Below are 24810 nucleotides of genomic sequence, written 5' to 3'. Positions count from 1 at the left end.
TCTGGATCTTGACTGTCAATTTATAACTTCTGCCATAGGGGCTGCATCTCACATGTATTGGTTATCCATTGCTGCATGACAAATCATCCCAAAACTTAGTGGCTTAAAACAAGAAACATTTATTATCTCATACTTTCTGTGGTTCGGAAACTTGGGAGCAACTTAGCTGAGTGGTTCTGGCCCAATGCCTCTCATGTGGTTGTAGTCGAGGTGTTGGCTGTGCCTGCAGTTGTTTGAAAGCTTGGAGAATTGCTTCCAAGATGACTCGTTTATGTGGCTATTGGCAGGGGGCCTCAGTTCCTTGCCATGTGGTACTCCCCATAGGACAATTTGAGTGTCCTCATGAGATGGCCATTAGCTTCCTCCAGAGCAAGTAATGACAAAAAAAGCAAGGAGAAGCTGGGATGCTTTCTGTGATCTACTCATATACTGTTTTCACTTGACCATGTCCTATTCGATGGAAGTGATTCATTAAGTCCAGCCCACATTAAAAAGGAGGAGAATTAGGCTGCACATTTTGGAGATAGGCGTGTCAAAGAATTTGCAGACATATTTTAAAACCATTACACCATGTGTTCTGTTATCTAGGTCTCAAACCTTGGCCCTGGCTTTAAACCTCAGGTATTGGAAATGTTTCCATGCCTTTCAGATATCCCTTGAATTTTCCTGGTTTCAGTCTTTGACTTCCTACAGTTCATATTCTTGACCAGGGATAAATGTTTTGCTGACTTGGCTGACTCTGCACAGCCACAAACTGGGGTTCAACTCTGCCAGACTCTGTGTGAAACTGGCTCTGTGTGTGTGTGTGCATTAGTGTGTGATTGAGTGTGTGTATGTGTGTCCAAAGAGAGGAGCAGAAGGAATAAGGTAAGAGTTTATGGATGTGCATGCAGGGGAATCCTAGTGGGTGCTCTTTTTCCTCACTTAAAAACAGTGACAAGACTGTACTGAGAGCCTGAACTTGCATGGCCCAAGGACAAGTTCTGACCAATGGTTTGATTCTCACAGGCCACCCAGCTTCCCTTCTTGGTTTCACATTTGTAAATTAGTGAGTTCATCTAAACGAATGTCAAAATCTCATTCAAGTCTCACATTCTGTGGTGGTTTCCTCTTTCAACATAATTATTGTGGGAGTCTATCCACTTATTCCCGTGATATTACTAGGCTTACAATATTTTAAATGTCAGTGAGAAAGTAACAGCAAATTTTCCCTTTTAGAGTAGATATTTGTTTAAAACAGTGAAAAAAAAAAGTCTTGGGCCTACGTCTGGTGAATAACATGGTTGTTTTGAATAAACAATGTGATGTAACTATAATCTAAATAAAATTATTATCTAGAGAAGCTTAAAAGACAGTGACAAGAAAGCAGTTTTATTGCCTTTATTTTTACATTCCATCAAATGATGATTAATTAATTCCATTATCCAAACTGACATTTACAAAGAATATGACATGGATGTCACCTTTTGGAAATTTATTGTCTGTATATAAAACTAAGATTTCCAGGGGAGGGAAAGTTTGTGCTGAACTTTTTTTTTTTTTTTTTTTCACTTTGAAGTGGTGAATTTTATGGTATGTAAATTATATCTCAATTAACAAAACAAAATGAATAGGGAACTCTGTATGTTCTGTGATGGCATAATTTCCAGAATACCTTAAATGAAAAAACAAAGGTACAGAACCTTTATGATATGCTACAAAATGCTTTTTAAAAAAAGTACACACATACACATCTCTGAAAAGACATATAGAAAACCAGTAACATTATTTCCTAGGGGGGACCTGGGCACCTAGGGAATAGAAGTGGCCTACAAAAGGGAAACCTACTTCATAGTATACAATTTTTTTGTACTTTTTGAATTGAGCACAAAGTACCTGTATTACCAGCTCCAAATACTATTTCAAAGGAAAAAAGAATAAGGAATATTCTGATGTTTTATCTTTAGCCTTAAGTTTTATTTTAAGAGATCATCTTCATTTTTCTCTGTAATAAACTTAAGTATTCACCTATTTGGTCAGATGTATTTATTCTTTAGCAGTTTAAGCATTAAATGATGATAGTCTTTACTTGCAATCCTTAACAGTGTTGTAGTCATTATATATGAGATTGTTTAGCTTTCTCATGGAGGAAAAAAAGTCCAGGAATAAACCTTTATACTATCTACCTGTGATTCTTGCAACACAATTTTAATACAGAGGTTTTACTGATACTTGGACAATTTCTATGAGGTGGGCAGAGAAATATCAACAATAGTGATTGACATGTGGCCTGTCTTCTAAGTCAAGAGTTATTATCTTTGATCCATTGTTCAATCCATTTCAATATCTGATTTATATTATTCTCTAGCTCTTCTGGATTATTACTTGGCAACTGATGCACTATTTCTTCTCTGTAAGATGCCATGGCTTCTTCATAAAGAACTTGAAAAATTTCACACTGAATATTATCTTGTAGTTTCTTCTCACTATAACCCCTTGTTTCAAGTCTTTTGTACAATACACCATTATCTGTTCTCAGCACAAAAGCTATATGAAACCAGCATTCAGGGAAGAAATCACAACCATGGTAATCAACAATAACTCCACCTTCTTTCATCTGGTTTTCTAACTCATCAACTACTCTATCTTCATCTAAAATGGGACAATCATACTCTTCATCATAGCCATCATATAGTTGCCCTTCTTTAGCTAAATCACCCACATTAATGTATTTCAGTCCTGATCTTGATGCAAGTTCTTTGCCTAGTGTAGTTTTTCCAACCCCTGGTGTACCGGTGAGTAAGATGTTCGGCTGCAACATGGTCCTCACCGCGATGGCTCCGAACGCCCAGCCTTGTGCGCCCCACGTACAACAGGGAGGAGCCGGAAGAGGCAGGCAGCAGCAAGCGCCAGCGGCCCCGGGATCCTCGAGCTCTGGCGCTGCGATCCCGACCACCTCCGCAGCCCGGCCGCCGACCATTGGTTACTTGGCCTTCTATAACATGGTTCCATCATAGGGTCCGGGCAGGATTACCTGTGCTGAACTTTGAAAGATGAGAAAAAGTCAACCAGGTGGAGAAGAGGGAAGGGGTGCATAGAAGGAGAGTTTCAGTCAGAATAAGAAATCTCTCAGGTTTGGAAGGGCTGGTCAGCAGGGAAGCCAAGGATAGCATTCTGTGTTAGTTTTCTCTCACTGCTCTAACATATTACCACAAACTTAGTGGCTTGAAACAAAACAAATTTGCAACCGTACAGTTCTGTATTCTGTAGGTTGGAAGTCTGACATGGGTCTCACTCAGTTAATGTCAACGTGTTGCCTGTGTTCCTTCTGGAGAGTCTTGGGGAGAACCTGTTGTCTTGCCTTTTCCAGCTTGTAGAGGCTGCCTGCATTCCTTTGCTCATTCTGCCATCTTGAAAGCCAGGAACATTGCTTCTCTCTCACTTTCTTCTGTCATCACATCTCTCTCTCACTGGGCTGTAGCTGGGAAAGTTTTCTCTACTTTTAAGGACCCAAGGGATTAGATTGGGCCCACCTGGATAATTCCAGATAATCTCCTGTGTCAAGGTCCGTACCCTCAGTGACATCTGTAAAGGCTTTTGCCTTGTAAGTCAACATATTCGCAGGCTCTGGAGATCAGGGTGTGGACATTTCTGGGGGCCTTTATCTGCCCACCACACCTTTGTTACTATTTTTACAATTGCAGGAAAGAAACTAATACTTGTATGTCGAAACTCATTTTTCCAGGGCCAGTGAATTTTTAAAATGAACAAGTGTCCTTTAGGAACACTTGTTTTTTAATGCATGATTGTTCTGTAAACCCACAACTTCTCTAATAAAGAAGATAAAGCAGGGCAAACTTGCAAAATACTTTTAAAGAAAAGATTTTGAGTCTCTTCCAAGTGCAGTGGACAGTGTAGGGTGGGAGTGGAAGTCTTACCATGGTTTTGCCTTACCTACTCCTTTTTCTTTTCACCATGTTTCATGAACCTCCACCCCGACTCCCTTCGACTTTCTGCCTCCCACAACCTTGCAGTTCCAATTCTTTCCTATTTTCTTGGACTGCCCACTTACTTTGAAAAGTGTTCTGCAGACCAAAGAGAAATTTGGAAAGCTTCGTCTGTGTGGTGTAGAGTCTGGGGGACAGACACACAGTGTGAGGAGGCTAAGGAGGTTGTTCTGGAAATGATATGAAAACTGCTATTGACTTCTAGATCTACATCGGATCCCTCAGTTAAAGGAAAAGGGATTGATTTTGGTAATGAATGTACAACTACGTAATGGTACTGTGAACAATCAAATGTACGATTTGTTTTGTATGACTGCGTGGTATGTGAATATATCTCAATAAAATGAATAATTAATAAAAAAAAAAAAAAAAAAGGAAAAGGGAATGGAAGACTGCCTGGAGATGCACTTGAATGAAAACACAGTTAGTTAGATCCCAGACAGGCAATTTCAAAATAAATTCAGGAACAAATAACTGTTGAATAACATGCCCGTTAACTACCCTCAAGCCATATGCTGAAGCTAGAAACCCAATTTAATAACCCATTTGCAACTAAGAAATTGAGAGGTAAGGACCCACTGGGAGGGGTAGAAATTCCTTTTGTGGGAAGATAGAGGTAGTTAGCTAGACCTCTTAGCTGTCCAGGTGAGAAAGGAAGGTATTATTAACTGATTTCCCAAGAGTTGTTTGCATTAAGTCTCCTGAAGAAGTAGTAGAGGAAAATTAGAGTTGAGATGTTCAAAGGAGAAAAATCCATACAGAGGACAAATGGAAAACCATGGAATTCACTATTTATGCAGAACATGGAGATAGGCCACATTATTCTTTTACTCTAGGTGAGAATTATATTATTAATGACTGTCTTTATATAGTGCTTGTTTTCCTTTGTTTAGTGAATTTAAGCACATATGAAAAAGAGAGTTATGTCTAGTGAAAGCAGACACCAAATATCTTTCTGTGATGTACCATCAGCAAATCCGTCTGAGGAAGAAAACTAGGACTAATTGGCACTACCAGACTGTATTGTCCAAAGCCACTTTTGAAATTCTGGTCTGATTTCAGAGGGACTAGGGTATTGCCTGTAGCTACTGCATTTCCTTGTTGTGTTGCTGAATATTTATTTTGACATTTTAGCAGTACTCAGTTTTGAGAATGAAGCTAACTATGCTGTTTTGTGTAGGCAGTGGTTTCTATGCCCTGAAAACCATTTAAATGAAACTCTTATGTCTGAAGAAATTGATGGTGGTGCTTGGTAAATGTATTTCCAATGCACTATTATACATGTAAATAATCTTCCCTTTGGTGGATAATGAATAATGCTGCTTGTTTGGCAGCTGCGCTCTTCATACTCTTCATAGCTGTCCAGGGTCTCTGTGTGATAGATACACAAACATCTCCCCAGTAAGGGCTGTCTAGAGTGTGCTATAATTTTGAGACCAGCCTTTTCCCACTGTAGTGCTGGTTTAAGTAGATTTAATGGATTAGTGTCTACTTATGGGTTATAAACTTGAATGCCTTCAGGGGCCAGGTAATAGCAAACAGCCTGAATAGCCAGGTAATAGCAAATAGCCTGAAATAAGACAATAAGGAGTATGGGAGCCTGTGGAGAGCTAGATAATACATATCATGCCTAAAGGCCTTAAAATTTAAAAATTAAAACAAAATAAAATTTTCTGTGGCTACACGTCTGCAAGCTGAAACAGAGCTATAGGCTCTCATTTGCCAGCCCTTGTATCTAAAGTCAGATCATACATTAGACTAGACCATCTTTGAGGGACAAGCCTATGCTGTATTTATGTTCTATCACATCATGGGTTCTCAATTATTGTTTGCCAGACAACTGAAAATTTTTCCTAAGAAAAGATGGTTTCTACAGTGTTCACCAGGGATAAGCATTTTTTTGCAGTTGAGATGTGACTGGTTTTGAATTATAATGTTTAAACAGTTAAAAACATGACTCTCATACATATGTACTGAGCATGTGTCAAAGATTTATTTAACTCATTAAGGAAGGAAAATCAGGATGGTAAATCTAGTTCCAAGAAGAATTTGAGAGACTGAGAATGTATATGATTACTGAAAGAAAGGAATCCTGGGATAAGATGCCAAATGGTTTATGTCCTACAGGGCAATAAAACCATAGCCTTGAGCTTATCTTTTCTACCAGGCCAAAATCATCTGCATATCTAGTAGACAAAAATAATTTGCAATTTATCAAACTTCACAAGGTAACATCTAACTTTATAGCTTCTAGACCCTAATCAATAGTAAATAGGAAGTCAGACAAAAGTTATATACTCTGGATCAGTGCTTTTCAATCTGTAAAGTGCAAAGGCTAACCTGGAGATCTGATCCATCAGATCTGGGGTGGGGCCTGGGATTCTGCATCTCCATGTCCCCAGGTGATGCCCAAGCTGCTGGTCCTAGGGCCATGCTTGGAGTAGCAAGGCCCTAGTGAGTCCAGTGACCTGTTACACAGCGGGACTTGTTAGACCGTCTTTGAGTATGCCTTCCAAAAGTCACCCAGAAATCTTTTAGCCTTTTTTCCAAATTTCGGATACTTTTTCTAAAAACTGGATCAATAGAGTATTGCCAGAGAAATACTGTGCAGTGTGACAGGAGTTTATTTATGGCTTACTCTTTCAGGGCCCAAAAGTGAACCTCAGGATCTTTGAATGCCATGTCATTGGTTCTGACTTGGGTGTCTCTCCTCATACTCTCCTTGTCATCTGCTATTTAGCTATATGACCTATAGCATCCATTTTTACAGGAATACACAAATAGCAACTTGCTGATCAGGTGAATTTAGGAACAGGTCTTAGAAATATATTGATTTCCCTTTTCCCAAATGTTAGCAAATGTAAGGGGCATCTTTCACCAAACGGTGCATCCCGTCCTGTGATGCAGATGGCTTTAATTCACTCTATTCATTTCTCACATCATAAAGGCATTTGCAATAGACAAAGCTGTGCATCATCTGTAGGAGAAAGCAATCAGTATGAATACACCACAGATGTTTCCAAAGCAGAATAAATTGGCCTCTGGCCCAGTTGGAATTTTCCTTCTACGGAGAGTTTTAGGTCATCTATTCAGTTGGGTCGACCCTGAAGCATGTTTACCTTCGCTTTTGATTGAAGGGACTCTTGTCACTGGGTCTTGGTAATGATGATGAGGGAAGAGGCTTGGCCAGGGGTAATGAAGATAATAAGCAGTCTTTCCTGGAATGTGTTCCCGGGACTCTAGTCTCATGGTATGTTATGAGTTCTGTAAAAGAAGGTATCCGTGGGCAAATACATTTGGGGAACATTGGGTTAAATAAAGTAAACAGCTTTGTTTTTAAAGTGTAGGACTTTTTCAGAGCCTTTCATAAGATACCATGCAGAGTGAACCTTCAGAAATGATAAAAAATGTTATTTTTCCAAACTTACCATATTTCATCCATTCTAAGATGGTTGTAAAACATGTCATTAATTTAATAACAGCATGTTTTTTAGAGGAAAAGGGATTCAGCCAGCAAAATTTTTGACACTGTTTGTAAGATGAAGTTCCATTTTGGAGATGTGAAAATGAGAACAAATTGAACTGGAGAATTAAGAAAATACCTTATATGGTCACAGAAGCCTTCTTTTAATGGATTGTGTATTAGCATCACAAGCCATTAATATTGCAAGGAGCACAATTTAGGAAATCCAAGTCTAGAATGTTTTTTGAAAGGGTAGAATTCATTGTGAGCAGAGACCTGAACACCATCTCAATTTATTTTTGAAGGAAAGAATTGTGAGGAAATTAATAATATGGGGCCCTGTTTGTACTTTCTTTTATCAAAACAAATAATTTATTTGATCCAGATAAAAGAATTGCACTGATTGGGGCTTCTGGTGGCCATGAATCAAGTATACTTGGATTTCCAGGTATGACCAGTACTTTCTTATGCTAAGAGTGGTAATGAAATGTACAGGGAGTCTTAAACTAATAATTGACTATAATTCACATTAGAAGTGTAATTGTAAAGGTAACCTTAGTTTATGAATTGCTAATTATTATTTTTCTCCTTGCTGAGGACATTAGCTTGTTTTCTACTCTCTCATGTCTTTGCCTACCTCGCTAGGGCCAGGGAACCTTAGGATGCTGAAAGATTTATGCCTAGCTGTAGTTCTTTCTGAACACGGATGACATTAAAAATGACCATTTTAGTATCTCTACAGAAAGCTTGAAATAAGCCTCAGGCTTATTTATTCCATGTAGTCTTTGAACTAGTTCAGCTGTTTGGATCATTTGATACAAGGCTGACAAGGGGCTGGAAGGAACGCACTATGATTCTTAATTGAGATGTTTGGGTGGATGATGAGTGTGTGCATTATTTCTAAGAGTAACTTAATTAAAAGTTAATAATATCTATTCCAACTCATTACTCTCACTTTTATGTCCTCTATGCATATAGAAAAGTAGTAGCATCTTGTGAGGAAGACTACAGTTCTTTAACTAACCCCATAGAGCTTAACTTCTGTCCTTTTCCACTACCTTTGTTTTCACCACTGTGTTTTTTTCTTCCTTTTCTACTGTCTGCCCGCTCTGACTACAACTCTCTGAGACTTTGATGTTGTAGGCTATTTTGTTCTATCTGGTTTTGTATGTTTCACTTACGGTATTTGTTGTTGCCATTATGAGGTGCTTGCCATTGATTTATATTATGATGAGAACTGCAGTTATTTGGAATTTAAAAGATGAGCTCTATATTGCCCACCATGTTTAGAAACAAATATATTTGCAATCTGGAATGGTTGTACATTTTTGCATGTGAATTTTTCTTCATCTTTATAACTATATCCTTGGGCCCTCAGAGAGGTATCATGTAACTCCAGATGAAAAAGTAAAACTATTTTACCTATTTGGAAATTCATAAAAATAGAGCTGTGTTGGTGACTGTTCATTCTGTCTGTGAGTTGAGTGAGTGCTGAACCCACAGTGCCCTGTATCCACTTCATTTATCCAAACATTAGCACCGTAAGTCAACAGATGGGGTCTCAGCACCAGTCAGAGCTCTATGAAGATGCTCTTCAGGGTGATTGTTAGGCAGTATGTGGTGTGGTGTGATGTGGTAGGAAGAGCCTGAACTTGAAGTTAGCACAGCTGGGTTTGAGTGCCAGCTTTGTTACTTCCTGAGACTTGTGTTCAGGGACAAAGCACATTACCTCTTTGTGCCTCAGATGTCTTCTTTAAAATGGGGCCATTGTCCTACTGCCCAGTGCTAAAGTGAGGAACAAATGAAATGAATACTTCTCTGAAGTCCATGCCATTATCTACATCATACCCAAGTCCAGTAAGACTTGACCTCACCATTACACAAGAAATCTTGACTGTGCCAGGTCACCCCCATTTGCCCAATACCAAAGAAGCTGTGTTTTCCTCTAAATAATTTTAAAGGCATTTCAAGTCCCCCAATTCTCTAATTCTTCATCTAGAGTTAACTTCCTCTTCCTATGATTCAAAAATCCTGATGTTGAGCCCTTACTGTTTTCTTCTCAAAGTAAGCCAGTGCATTCTTCAGGCAGTCATTTTAATTTCTATAAAGATGTACAAAAGAAGAAATTTTCTGGCTTAACTACAATGGGGTAGTAGGCTCTCAAAATCTTAGGCTTGTATTAACAGGAATATCTTTAGTGTAATTCCATTTCTAGCAAAAGAAGAGAGAAGATGGTTGGGATTTTTTTATGAGCTGGAATAGCAGAGGTAATGTTATATCAAACTATAGGAATTTAATTACCCTATTCTACAAATGTAGTTTTCAAATAAAGGAGCCAAAAGGATTTCCAAAGCTATTCTTCTGAACTGTGATATAAAAACCCAGCATACATTTAGTAGATGGAAAATGTATTACTGCACATTATGAGCCACCACAATGAATGGTAGCACAATAAGAAACACGACACGAGATTGAACACACAGTGATTAAAAGTCTCTTTGCTCTCTTTTTAGAAATATTGCATTTTTCTTAGAGTTCTCTATACTTGCCTCTGTAAGGATGGTCATTTATGGAATATTTCTCCTGGGGAGAGGTCTCCCAGAAAATGGAAATGCTGTCATTTGAGGGCTTAAATCCAGATGAGGTGTAAGTAAGAAATGCTGTTAGGGTTGAGAGGAATAAATCACTTGGGAGGCCTCATCCTTCTTTTCAGGGTCTGAAAGCTGTCCTTTATAGTGTCCATAAAAAAATCATTCCCTCAGCAACGAAGGGGAGGCTGATGCCAAGCTGATTTAGAGTTTCCTTTACTGAAAAGTCTTTACAAAAACCTTTGTTTCTCTTTCTTATTACAAAAGTGATACATACTCATAAAAAATTGAGAAAAATGGATAAGTAAAGAAAAGAAAAGAAAGACCATTCGTAGTAATACAGCAGTGGTAACCACTGTTAACATTTTCGTATAGCCTTCCAGTTTTTTCTGAGAAGTCATTTTGCCATGTCAAATAGGAACTTAGTAAAAGGGAGTCCTGGCTTTGGGAAAAGGAGCAATGAGGTGTTCATTCATTTATCAAACACTTGTACTGTCAGAACAGACTTTATCTTTTACATCTACAGAAGAAAGAACAAATTGGAAGTCCTCTAGAAATATGGGGTTTATGACTTCTCAGGTAAGTTGCAGTGTTTTAGTGAACATCATGTGTAGCTAATCAGTTTTGTTTGCTTTTCCTTTCTCTTTGTCTTTCTTTCTTTCTTTCTTTCTTTCTTTCTTTCTTTCTTTCTTTCTTTCTTTCTTTCTTTCTTTCTTTTCCTTCCTTCCTTCCTTCCTTCCTTCCTTCCTTCCTTCCTTCCTTCCTTCCTTCCTTTCTTTCTTTCTTTCCCTTTCTGTCTTTCTCTTTCTTTCTTTCTTTCTGAGGAAAAATAAGGAGGTACTACCTTTTCATTAAAAAACTTGTTTCTGTAAATATTTATTCAATTTTCAAATTTTGAATTAGTCTTGTTCCCATTAGTGAGTTCTGCTTTTCTCTGGTCTAATCACATTTACCCCTCCAGTTCTTTTTTTTGAATAAGATCATGATATGCTTCAGTAACAAATAAATTCTAAAGTTTCCCCATAGCATTTAACCCCAGATAATCATACTGGTAAGAAATAAAAAAGAAAGATAGAATCCATGAAATAAAGTGACTATTACCCTATACAACACTATACGTTTTCATCGAGTCTATGCACCTTAGGGACAAGCTCGGGAGGCAGTATAGTGTAGTGGGTGAGTCAGACAACAGGCTCTGGAGTCAATTTACCCCAGACAACAGGCTCTGGGGTTGTATCTGGGCTCTGTCTCTTACTGGCGGGGTGATCTTGGACAAGTTACTGAGCCTCTCCTTGCCCTAGTTTCTTCATCTTAAAATGAGAATAATACTAGTATCTAATCCAGGGGAGCAGTTGTGAGAATTAATGAGAAAATGCACTATAAAACTGCTTAGCACAGTGCTAAATGTTCCCTAAATGCTGGCTGGTATACATGACCTGATTGTACTCTCAGATATCTGGGTGGCCACATCAGTGGGCAGGAGGGTGCAGAAGTGGATCTCTACTCTCCCATGTGACCTTGGGTAATTCTCTAACTTTCAATGACTCAGGTTTTCCCTTCTGAAATGCAGACTATGCTGTTTATGTAACAAAAGGTTTTTAGATGGAGAGAGCATGCTTCTTTGCACTGTATAGTGCTCAAACATAAATAATAAAGGTAAGGCCTCCTCAGAAAGATGTCAAGCTTCTGCCTGGAGTTGGAGGAGGCCTCCTCTGAGTTAATAGCACACCTTCCATGAGCGAACGTAGAGAAGGCAAGTCACAGGAAACAGCTTGAGAAAACAAGTGAATAAATATTGTTTGTGGCAGTGAGAGCACATGAAATATGAATTCCTGACTAAATTTTTCAAGCAGATTAGGAGTGATGCTGTTCATTGATACATGCAGCACTCCCTTAATACCTAAATAAAGCAATAAATTTGGGGTTTCAAATCTTGGCTGCTCCTCCTTATGAGTTCAAGCAGCTGAGAACTCAAGCCAGGTGTTTGCAGTTTGGCTGTAATTTGGCCGCATTCTGGAAAAGTTCCAAAAGTTGTTGTTCGCTCTAGTTTTGATGCATTTGGATGTGGCTCCATGTTTGTAAACAGGTATCCTATGTTGGTGTCTAACAAGGCTTAGAAGGTCCCTGTAATAAAACAAAGGGACACAACGTAGAAACATTTGAATTTTTAGCTCTCATCAAGTATTTTTTGGGGGACTGTTTGCTTTTTCATCCCCAAAATCTAATTAAGAAGCCTAGTACTTCCAAGATAAAAATCAAGGCTGTAGTGGGAGAGGAAAGGGGCAAATATGCTCCTTTGCAAATGTGTTCTAGCAAAGGCAAGACCTTGCTGGATTTCTGCCAAATATCTTTTCCACAGCTCTGGTAGAATCAATCATGGCCCATTCATTTATTCATTCAGTAAACATTTACTAAGCATCTGCTATGTGCACAGTCTTTAGTATCCACATGGTGCCATGCATACATTTGTGCTCAATAAAAATTTGTGAGAAAAGGAATCCCCATTTTATAGATGACTAAAGGGAGGCTCAGGCAAGTTAAATGGCTCACCCAAGGTCACATGCCAAAATAATGGCACAGGCTGAGCTATTAGATTTTATGATTCCTGGTCTAGTACACCAAACCACTTCTCTGGAGTTTAGAATGTCAGGGAAGGCATGACCAGGTGAAGCAAACAGAGGCAGATGCTCAGTGTTAGAGGGGCAGGTCCTCTGGCTAATGCCTGTGGAATATATATGCACGTGTGTGTGTGTAGTCTAGCCTTCACCTTGCGTAAGTTTTAAAAAATTAATTGCCTACTGTATGAGTTGAATTGTCTCCCCTCGTGTGTGTATATATATATTCAAGTCCTAACCCCCTGGTACCTGTGAATGTGATTTATTTGGAAATCGGACCTTGCAGATGTAATCAAGTTAAGATGAGGTCACACAGGGTTAAGATGGGCCCTAAAGCTGATGAGATTGCATTTATACAAAGACACAGAGGAGACACAGTGGGAAGAGGACCATGTAAGGATGGAGGTAGAGACAGGAGTGGTGTGGCTAAAAGCCAGGGGATGCCAAGGCTTATGGAGACCCACCAGATGCTAGCACGAGGCCTGGAAGGATTCTCCCTGGAGCCTTAAGAGGGACCATAGCCTGACTGACACCTTGATTTTGGGCTTCCAGCCTCCCTGAACTGTGAGAGAATAAATTTCTGTTGTGTGAAGCCACCAGTTTTTGGTACTTTGCAACCCTAGGAAATGAATACACCTACATTTACACATCAGAGGATATCACACTAACATCCAGATTCTTAGCTTCTCTTAAAAAAGCCAGCCTCTCTGGGAGACAGACTGCCTTTTCACAGGGCGATAATTGGCCAAAGTTGAGTTGCTGTTGTCCCTACTAGATGGGGCATGTGATTCTCAGCTGTGACCTCATTTTCACTCATCTGCCTGTCCCTCCTCTACTGAGAAGGAATTTGGGGGCGGGAGGGAGGACAGAGATTAGTATTTGAGGCAGCAAGTGTACTAGCTCTTTTGGTAGTTGGCTCAAGAGAGTAAGTTTGGTCAAAAAGCTTGGCATGAAGCACCAGAAATATTTCAATCATACCATTTTTTACTGTCTGGTGAAGCCTCACTATTTCTTACCCAATCAAATAATGCATCTAAATCAAGTATAAGAGGACTGCTGTAGTTTAAAGCAATACTGTATTGTATTTAGTTTTGTGCTTGGTAATAATATGACTTTTTAATCTAAACTCAATGCATTTTATTTCCAACCTACCTTCATTTATTGTAATCTCAGCTCTCCTGAGCTAACTGTAGCGTTGTTTCCAACTGGTAAGTCAGCAGACTCAGCTTCCTTTTGTGATTGCTTTATAATGCTTGGTCCTCACTGGCTCCCAATAGGCCTGTGCTGTGTTACTTAGTTGATCCAGTGGTCACAAAAGAAATGAAGGCACCAACCTCAAGGCCAGCCATGGAAGGATTGTTACAGGCAGGCTAGATAGGTCCTCACCTTTCCTGGCACACACCAAACTCTACTCTCAAGAACATGGCATAAGCATCAATTCTAAGGTCCTACAGCCTCCAGTTGCTCAGGGAAGAGGAGGAGGACCGGGTGGTATGGTGCAAAGGACTTTGGAGTCAGGCACAACTGATTCCAATCCAGCTGTATTGCATCTAAACTTGCAAAAGTTACTCAACCTATGTCTCAGTTTCCTCACCTATAAAATGGGGGATTTGACACTGGCACATAGTAGGAATTCAGTAAATGGTAGTTATTCTTTTTATTTTCTCCATTTTACAAATCAGTAGCCTAAGACTCAAAAATGCTAAATAACTTTCCTAAGGTCAAGTAAATGGCAGAGTCTATCTTGAACCTTGGTCTCTCACTCCAAAGCCAAGGCACTCAAACTGCCATATGATGTTGCCTTCACAGTGCCTGCCTCTCAGGGTGGTTGTGAGTATGATGTAAAGGGCTTAGCACTGTGTCTGGTAGAATGTAGGCTTCAGCAACTGTGATTATTATTAGAGATAGGGTAGCTCAACTGAGCTGAAATGCCATCTAGAGGTTCAATTACCTATAGGCCCTCATTGTGACAGGGACCCCACTTCACAGGTAAATCTTTTCAGCCCCATTTACACATCTAGATGGCTGGTGACTAGAAAAGAAACATGACTCCATTAATAAGGACTTAAAATAGAAGACCACTTGGTGCAGTGGCACGGCGAGAATGCCTCTCCCTGCTAATCATACCTTTCTCGACAGTTTTCAGACACATAATCATCTTCCAGGACTCCCAGTTCTCACCTGGAAAGAAATAGGTGAGAAAGGTGCAAGCTCTTTAGCCCTAATGTCCAGGAGGGTGTTGCTTTTAGTAATGCAGGGATAAAAATAAAACGACTCTCTAAAGGCAGTCGTGACTACCTGGGAGTCAGTAAAAACCTCATTATTCATGCTAGCATTCAAGAGCTGACCTTTAAAATCACCACATCTGGAGAGAATGTGTAATTTGGTGCAGAACATTTTAGGGCATGCCCAAGGATGAATGACTGAGAATATGATCATCAGTTTTCTTCTCCTTCAAGGGGGAATTGCTAAGGTTATAAAAGTCAGTACTGAGGCACTTCCAAACCAATAGCATTCGTTTGAGTAGGCCTTCTGTGCAAAGTAGACTGAGCATATATATATAAATGGAATGTCGATGCATGCACCTGGAATGAAAATGATGGGGAGGGGGCTGTGTCCTCAGAGTGACGTTCAGCCATTTCAAGGAAGCTAGTTATATAATAAGTTCAGCCACAGGTCATTTGGGAAAAGAAGGGCCAAACTATGTGAATCCCTGTGTTATGGAGATGCACTCGTCCAGGGTCCAAGGAGTAGCACTGCTGAATATAAAACCAGCTTTTGATTTGTGAAACACAAAATACCAGCAGGTCTAGAAGGCATAAAAAGAAGCCGATTTGTATTCATAATACCCTTTATAGAGAGCCATGAAATTTTGTGGAAAACATGAGTTGGATGGATGGCCATCTCACAGAATTGATCTCCAGGAGAAAATAGCATCTGTCTGATCTCGTGTGTCATTATCTGAGCAGTGATGTTGATATAAATTCCTCGTCCCTGTTAATTGTGAGTTGTGCTTGGACCTGTCACAGACAAACTCCTCCATACCAGCCCCAAGCACAGTTAGCGTTTTCCCTGGCTAGCCTCCACTTGGCTATGAACTTCAGGAACTGCAAAGTGAAAAGCTTCCTCCCTGACATTTTCAGATGAGCATCCAGATGTCGGAATCAATGGGCTTTCAGGGTTGCTGCTTGTAATAAAGGAGACCAGAAGCCACTTAACCAAAGACTGCTGCGCTTCCGCAGGAAATCCCTGCCTATCAGCCTCCATTTAAGCTCCTTAAGGCCTGCACTTTTCCAGGGCTTGACTGTGGCCAGGAGAGCAGGCTCCTGCCTCCCTGCCTGGATTGGAGAGCCATTGGCTGTTGTTGAAGGGGGCATAGAGAGAGGTCAAGGAGCAGATCTATTTCTGAACCTATAAGTAAAACCTGATTTGATGGCTACAGGAGAGGGATTTTCATCTTTTCAAAGTCTATAATATTTGAAAAGTTGCTGAGGGTAGTAGTTACTGATCTGGAAAGTGGGTAGTGACCCTGATGGCATGGCCTAGTGGAAAACTCCTCTTGCTGAACCATTTCTTCCTCCCCTCCCTCCTTCCTTTCCTTCCCTTCCTTCCTTCCTCCCTTTCTTCCTCCCTTTCTTCCTCCTTCCCTTCCTTTTGTCAGTGTTTACTGAGCACTTGCTATGAGTCAGGCAGGGTTCTAGAGATCAACATTAAAACAAACAAGTCAGACCCTGTCCCTGATCTCAGAGATCTCAGAGTCTGGTAGAGGGGACAATTGAAAGAACTGGCAATTTCTGTGTGGATTGATAAGTGCTCCACGAGGGAGAAAAGAGGGTCTCCTAACCTGTCAGATGGGCAGGAACTAGTAAAAGGGCTGGGTGATGGGACAAGTATTCCAGGCAGAGGGAACCCCATGGCAAAGGCCCGGTGGGAAAGGGGGAGGAAGGAGGTTGAGAGATGAGGCCAAAGAAGGCAGGGGCTAGATCACAGAGGGCCTTTTCTGCCACATGAAGCTGTCTGGACCTTTATTCTAGGACAGTGGGGACAGTGAAGGTTTTAAAATAGGGCCACCACGTGACCGCTGGGCCTGACATTGGGCCTGGGAGATGGGAGTGTCTCAGAGTGGATCTCGTCAGCATTTCAGGGGTGGCCCCACCTGCTTATTCCCCTTAGTCCATGAGGAAGAGGAAGAGGATGGGGGGAGGTTTCTTTTTTCTTTTTCTTCCCATTTTCTTTTTAAAACACCATTAGGGCCTGGTGTAGGAATCCACAAATGTTAACTGGTAATAAGTCAGGTGGTCTCTTTTGAAGTTGAAAATGCTCTTAGATAAGCTGAAGAAGGGGTAGTTAAATTGAAATGGCCGGGGGGCACTTAAACAAAATCATCCACTTATTCTTGAAAGCAACCACAAAGATATAGGAAACAGTAGTTAAGAAACACACAGAAAAATTCTGACTAAGACAGCGCTGCTGGAAATCGCCTAGGTCAGAGTATTCTTCAATAAAAAGCTGTTTTCTGCTGACGCTCTTTTTCCCCTATGGATGTTCCTCTTATATTTGATGTTCAATTTTCCACAAGGTTTGCCATAATGTTTCCTCAGAGCTTAGGTTTTTACATTTTAATTCATTCAATGACTGTTCTTAACCTAAGACAATGTATGCTGTTTTCACAATTCAGGGTCAAGTTTTCTAGCTGAAAAGCAAGACATTACTGAAGTCCCAACATTTCTCTTTTTCTCCACTTGTTTTTGTCTGTCTTGGTTTGGAGACAATCACTGGCAAAAGAGGCAGTTTCCCCTGGATCGAGTGGAGTCTGGGATCTTGTACATTGCATCACTGGACTGGCCTCTCTTTCCATGATGCACATCCTTGGTTCTCCTCAAACCACCCATCTCCCCCCAACCCCAGTGTCCTAAACGCAAATGATGTCTCTCTTTCCTGTAACTTCCCCTCTTCCCACAGTCTGTCTAAGATCCCGTTCATCCCTCAAAGCCCAGCACAAACTTCATGTTCTTCGCATTCTGAGACAGATAAGCAAATTGCAGTTTCAAGACAGTGAGAAGTTTGTGGTAGGATGAAAACAGCAGAGCTTTACTATTATTGTTTTTTATGAGTCTTGTCTTCCCATCCATGTTGCACCTTTTTTAAGCATAGACACTATATCTTAAACCCCTTTTGTATTCTCAACTAGAGCTCAGTACAGTAGAATTTAATAACCATAAACTTAAAAAATGTGTTTTGGTTGAGTTGTGATTGGCCAGAATATGGTGGCTTTTATTTAGATGTTCAAGGAGAGAATATGGTAAAAAAATGAGTATAGAAATCTAGGTGTAGCTACCACTCCACAAGGCGTTTGGACCAGTGGTACTTGGAATCTGTACAGTGACTGACCTCCAAATCTGTGAACACTTGAGTAGTGGCTTCCTTTTGCTAAGGGGGTGGGGGGGAACTTCAAGTCATGGCTTTGTGATTACTGGCCTTGAGTAGCCTCAGGACTGTAGACAGCTGTTTTGGTGGGTTCTAGAACACTGGCCTGGCCTCCATGTCTTCCAGCTCTAAGTTTTGGTATTTCTTTCGCTCTTATTTTACATAGGACTAGCTCAGAGGAAAATAATGAAGAGAACAAAATAATGAAGCATGCAAAATGCCTCTTTCTGCTACCTCTTGGAACCCAGTCCCAGAGAACTTTCCACTCAGGGACCTTGCTCTGCAAACAAGGCACTGGGAAGTCATTGACACCTAATGTGATTTGGCTTTGTGGGTGACTCTGTGGAGTATCTGCATTTTAAATGGCTGAAGAAACAAGAGCTACAAAATGGATATCCAGAGGGAAGTTTCCTGCCCTGTGCAGTTCAGGAGTAGTGAGGCCTCCGTGGCGTAAGCAGCACAGCCTCCATTTTTACTTGTTTCTCAGTGTTGGTTTTTGTTGCCTTGATACTTCTATTCCAAGACTCCTTGCTTTGCTATCGAGCTTCACTCCTATTCCAATCCTTTTATCATTTGCAATTTAATCAAGATTTAAGGGAATCTTGGCCAAAGCTCAAAAACACCTGCTGCTTTGTAAACCAAAATTCAGATGTAACTAAAATTCAAACTCCAGGAGCTGGGGATGGGTGACAGAGAGGTGGGTGGGAAGGGAAAAGGGGCAGACTTTGTTCCCCTTGAATACAGCCTCTACCTTTTCAACAACTTTCCAAATGTATCCTTTGACACATTAGTCATTCCAACTAAGAAAGATGTTAGAGAAAAAACTGTGAAAGTAAGGCTGTGAGACATGGAGCCCTTTTATGTGTTTTATGTGCTTTCTCCAGAGGTGCAGAGTCCTGAGGTTAGAATATCTTTGTGTGGCATTCATCTTTTATGAGATTTATCCTTTTGTTATGACCTGGGCACCCAGGAGAACAGACACTTGTTAGACATGTGTAGGATCAGTGGCCTGGAGATCCCAGCTCTACAGGCCATGAACATTTATTTGAAGAAGTGGTGGCAGTGGTGGGAGGATGTGGGATAGATTACGGTAGGAGGCTGGGGAAGCTTGGGTGGCCCTTGGGGGGTGTGGGGTAATGGCTGTTTACACATGTTCTGAAAGTATTTTAGTGTTTCAGCAGCAGGAACTGCTGTACCAGTGTGATCAGCTGATCATGGCCCTGCATCCATCCATAAATGTAGATGCTGATGAGGGAAGAACACTGGATTTGAAGTTGGGAAAATTGATTCTTAATTCTCCTACCCATTAGTTGTGGAATGTGGCAAATCACTTGAACTTTGAGTCTCAGTTTTCCCATCTGTAAAATGGAAACAGTAATAACTGTTCTGTCTGCATCACAGGTTTGTAGTAAGATGACATATGTGAAAGAACACTTTCTCAACTGGGATGTCCTCTTCCTAGTTAAGTTTCCTATTATCTTGTTGTTTTAGGGCCATTGTTGACTTCTCTTGTTTAGTGATATCTTCAAGCATGGAAGTGTTTAGGATTATTTACCCAAACACCAAATATTATATTTCTGTTTTTTGAGTTGTTGGGTCTAAACTTTGTTAGAAGTGTGTACAAGATAAGGACAAACAGGATCTGAGTAAGGGTGTGAGGGCTCTTATAGGTAAAGTACATCAAATTTAGCACATATCTTTTAGGACTTTTTCAAGCTCTCTTTGCTAATTTCCTACTTCTTGCCTATGTTCTGTATATGTGGATAATGGGATTCTAGATGATGTAGGTGATTACTTAAAAATATATGTTACCAACATGCAAAGATCAATTTTTTTTAGTGAAAGCGATAGAGAACATATATCACTCATAATGCAGGCATTTGTGAACGATATGTATAAGCTATATCCATGGAGAAAGTGAAAGAAGTGGGACATGTTGGGCTGTTCCCTAGAGGTTTGTAAGTACCATCTTAATCCAATTCAAGAATATAGAATGAATTTCAGAAAGAGGTTATGTTTTTCATTCAAGAGGCAAAAGGACCCTTCAAGAGGAAAATCTAAAGTTCCCTCCCCATCAAGAGTTCCTTGGAAAAGTTGTACATCTTTATAATTGAAATATGTGGCCTTAGCAAGAGCTTCAGGTACATAAGAAGGATGTTGCATGGAGTTCTTTTGTAAATCACTGTGTAGAGCCATTAAATATTTTGTTGGTGTGGTTGGGTGTCTGTGGATTTCGTTCCCTCAAGCTCTCACTGCTCAATTGGCTGTGCCAAAATGGTTGTGTTGATGGTGTTCTACCAGAATTGGCCTGAAGATGGCAGCATTGGGCGACCTATCTCATTTCCCTGAGCACATGCCTCACGTTGCACAACAGTGTTTTGATTTCAGATTGTCAGTCAGACTTTTTCTCCTGAATGACGGCATGTATGTAAATGACTCTGCTTTTATTCTATTGAAGAGGTCCAATCTATCATTCCTGTTTTGGTTTTCAGTTAATGATTATGTATAATTATATTCAAACAAAATATTTATAAATGATTATATATAATTAGTGGCATATAAAATTTGGAATTCAAGAACATCAGCCTTGATGGAGGGCACCCTTCAATTTGGGAGGTGTTTGTATTATTATTTTTTTCTGCTTAAAAGACATTAGTGGTCAAGAATCTGCAATTCTCATTTGCAGGTATTTGTATAAGGCTCAGGGTTTTGTTTTGTTTTGTTTTGTTTTGTTTTTGAGACTAGGTATGATATTAATTTCGTAAATCTCTAGAGAATATATTATAGATCCACATCTAGAGAGTGCTCTGAGGACATAAAATTATACATTCTCAAAATTTCAAGGAGCAATTATTTATCCTTGAATTCTGAAGGGACTTTAAAGGGTCATCAGGTTCAATTCTAAGTAAGCTTTGTGTTTAAAACCAGACAGTAGAAATGGGCAGCCCGCCCACTCACTCCCATTGGTGATCATGCACAGGTACTTTGCATGGGTGGTCCCCACCTGCTTTGGAATGAGAAACATTTTCCTGAGCAAGCACTTAATTCAAATGTTGCCAACACTCAACATTCAGGTACAATTTACCATTTCTCTCTATCTGTTAGCCACACATGTAGCTGCAAATGGCAAACTGTCTCAGAATCTAATCTTCCAGGACAGTGGGCTCCAGAGGCAGCATCTCAGGGTCTTCCTTGGTCAAGGACAGCAGGAAACCAAAGGGAAAGGCAGATCCTGAATGAGCAGATGGAGCTGTGTGAGGTCAGAGTTGTTGGAATGACTCGCAGAGGAGGTATGAGGCCAGACACTGAGCTACAGCAGAGAGGACGTGAGTCCACTCTTTATGCTGAGGTTGCCCTGATTTTAGAAGCACACCAACCAAGGACGTGTGGGAGATTTAGCTTTGGCTCTTCAGTTGAACTGATGAAGACCTTTTAATTCCTACCCTAAACTAGAATGGAATGCCAAATCTATAAGACTGTGTATATGGCATACAATATTTTTTCCCAGACTCTCTTAGCCAGCTTTGATTTGCATAAGAACCATGACAATGCGTTATAAATGCACTGATGAAGAAGTGTAAGGAAAATTAAAAATGCACTTAATAGGGTGATCTAAATGGTTCTCTAGCAGATCAATATGTGTATTTTGGTGACTTTCTAACTTGATGGCGCATTTTTCATGAACTTTTCTGTATTCTATAAGAATTCAAGGATTTCATGTCATGTGCTACCAATGCAGTAAAAATTAGGGAAATCATTTAAAGGCACATTCAGAAGATGCCGTGAGATTCTCATTTCCTCCATTTTAGAGTTTTTGTTGCAAAGGCAAATCATGCATCTATTAATCTTTTACCTAGAAGCTTTAAGATGTGACAGATGTTGGCCTCTTTGAAATACTGAGCTCTAGATCTCCTAAATGTCACTAACTAAACTGTTCCTGGGTAAATCACTCCATTGCCCTAGACTTGAGTTTTCCTTTGCAAAAAAGGAGGGCTGTGTTTCCAGGAATTTTCCAGGCCTTTTGCTCTTTGAGTGTATGGTCAGTTCTCATCATTGTGTCCAGGATGGTGCAAATTTTTTGAAGGACAGACTTGAGGGTTGGGTTTTAACTTTTCAACACATGTTCACATTTCTTATCTTAGTTCTTATCATGAGGCCATGCCGATTTCTCCCAATCCTTTGTCATCCTCAGCCCAAGTCATTTATCAAGCCACTTACTACCCTTTTCTCTTGGCCACCACCAACTGGTCTCTGCCTCCACTCTTGCCTCCTGCCATCTATTCTTTACACAGCATCAGCGGAGTCTTTTGAAAATTAAACTAGAACATGTCTCTCCTGCCTAAGACCTTCTAATGATTTCTCATTGCCCTGGGAAATACAAATCCATTCCTGCCTCAGGGCTTTTGCACTTGCTAGTCCCTCTGCTGGGAACACTTTTCCCCTTACATATTTGCGTAACTGACTTTTTCATTTCTGAAGGAAAAGCTGATTTTTGAGTGGATTGCAGCTTAAATATCACTCTCTTTAGAGAGACCTTCCCTGACCACTCTAAATAGTCATATCTCCTGCTCAATATCTGACACATTACCTGGATTTATTATCTATAGAGCACTGTATACCTGAAATTATCCTGTCTATTTCTTATTATTTTGGTGGTGGTGTTGCCTGTCTCATCCCTCTAGCATAAATGCTCCGTGGGAGCAGGGACTTTGTTGGCTTGTTCATTGCATATCCTTAGGATCTAGAGTCGAGTCTGTCATATAAACACTGCTCAAGAAGAGTTTGTAGAATGAGTGAATGAATGAATGAATGTCACAGGCAAGAAAATTGCAGCCTAGGGAGGTGGTAGCCCCATAATTAAATAGAAACAGGACCAGGCCTAGGACTTCTGCCTCCCTATGTGTTTCTTATTCCAGATTACGCTGCCATACAACAAACCTAACTTAAAGATAATTCATTCATTCACTATTTTTTCATTTATTCAACAAATATTTATTGAGCTTTCATTATGTTTCAGACACTTTTCTAGGTCAGTGATTCTCAACCAGAAGTGATGTTGTCCCCCAGGGAATATTTGCCAATGTCTAAGCATTTTTGGAGGGCGGGGGGTGGGGGTGGGGTTGAGTCGGGGATTGCTACTGGCATCTAGGGATGATGCTAAAAAGTCTACAATGCACAGAACAGCTCTCCTCAGCAAAGAATTCCCCAGCCCCTAAAGCCAAATGTGCTGAGGTGAAGAAACCCTATTCTAGATGAATGGACAGAGATGCCTGCCTTCATGCAGTTTATAGTATAGTGGGGCAGGGGGGGTGGTGGAGAGCACAGATGATGAACAGTACAGATGAGACATAAAGAAATTACAGATTATATAAAAAATGTAAAGTGTGATGGAAAAGAACAAAAAGGTAGGACAGAGTAAGGGGAAGTGCTGGTGGCCACTGTGGGTGGTGATGAGTTAAGAAGAGTTGTAATTTTAGCTCTTTAGCAGATGAGTCATGAAAAATAAGCAAATATTGCCTCTGGAGATAAAGCTCCATGACCTGGAAATGACCAGTCCTTTGGGTTCAACCCAGGCTGCAGAGCATTAGACTATTCATCTTTAGAGATCATCCTTACATTTAAAAAAAACAAAACAAAACAAAACATAAAACTGTCCTGAACTAAGGGACATCTTAACCTCCAAATAAAAATAGAGAAAACCACCAAGGGCTAGAAATAATTATTATTTTCTGCCCCTTTTCAGGAGTGTTTAAATTCTCTTCTTTTTCAACACCTTCAGCGCTCTATCATCACTAATGCAGGACAGTGTTAATTTGATGCAAGTTTTATTGCTCAGTGTCAGCTTCTCACTTTTCTCTTAGAGAAAAAATAGTGTAATTTCAGTCCCTCTCAAGTACCATGAGTTTTTTCACTGTGTGGAGATTTCTTTGTCTAAGTTGATTTGTTAAATCCAGCAGAACCAACTGTAAATTTTTAGTATTATGGGGAAGCTGTAGCAGTTGATGCTGATAAAACTTGGGCCAATTAAGTAGCTATTAAAAGTATGTGTGTGTATATATATATACACACACACACACACACACACACATACAAACATTCATACACACACATGTATTCATACATAGATATACTTTTAAGATTTCACTAAAAAATCATACTGGAATTGTGGTTTCAGTAATTTGGTAGGCATATACTTGCATTTGTGGTTTTTATCTTGTCTCTCTACTACTGTGTCCCCAGTATCAAGCATTGGCACCTACTAGGTACTCAGTAAATGTTTGTTTAATGAATAAACAAACTGAAAATAATCAGTTTAGGATTACTGGATTGTAAACTATTTTTCCACATTTGCATGGACTTAATTTATGCCACTGAAACACTACTTGTTAAATATAGTAGCATATCCTTATGGCATTATCTATGTGGCCTATTCATTCATTCTGAAATGTGTGTCCTTTTATATTTGAAATTATTGTAGGGGATACATTTTGACCCATCAGGTTTGGGATTCCAGGAAGTGTTAGGACCTCTGAAGTTAATGTCTTTTCCGTATACCTTTAACTTAGGGAGAGTTAAAGCAAGAGGATAAGTTTCAATAAATGTTCTTGATTTAAATTAAGAGACAGTGTTGAAGAAATTGTGCACAGTGCACCAGTTTATTGTGAGTGCCATTTTATTCTATTGAAGAACTTGTTGACCAGTTCACTGGATGTGTGTCCATGTATTTTTCT

General features: G+C 40.0%; 2 protein-coding genes across 2 annotated transcripts in view; one reads left to right on the top strand and one right to left on the bottom strand.

Moving 5' to 3' along the window:
- The window catches only part of TPH2 (tryptophan hydroxylase 2), a 101529-nt gene that overhangs the window by 62154 nt on the left and 14565 nt on the right, over positions 1-24810 (top strand). The window lies entirely within an intron of this gene.
- Positions 1773-2908, bottom strand: LOC119542197 (adenylate kinase isoenzyme 6). Its single transcript, XM_037846768.1, has one exon. The coding sequence runs from the start codon at positions 2798-2800 to the stop codon at positions 2282-2284; it is 519 nt and encodes a 172-aa protein (XP_037702696.1). The 5' UTR covers positions 2801-2908; the 3' UTR covers positions 1773-2281.

This window comes from Choloepus didactylus, chromosome 8, assembly GCF_015220235.1.
Source record: "Choloepus didactylus isolate mChoDid1 chromosome 8, mChoDid1.pri, whole genome shotgun sequence".
In the NCBI taxonomy this organism is placed as follows: domain Eukaryota; kingdom Metazoa; phylum Chordata; class Mammalia; order Pilosa; family Megalonychidae; genus Choloepus; species Choloepus didactylus.
The sequence above is the reverse complement of the archived record's forward strand: the minus strand, read 5'-3'. Positions and strand labels throughout refer to the sequence as shown.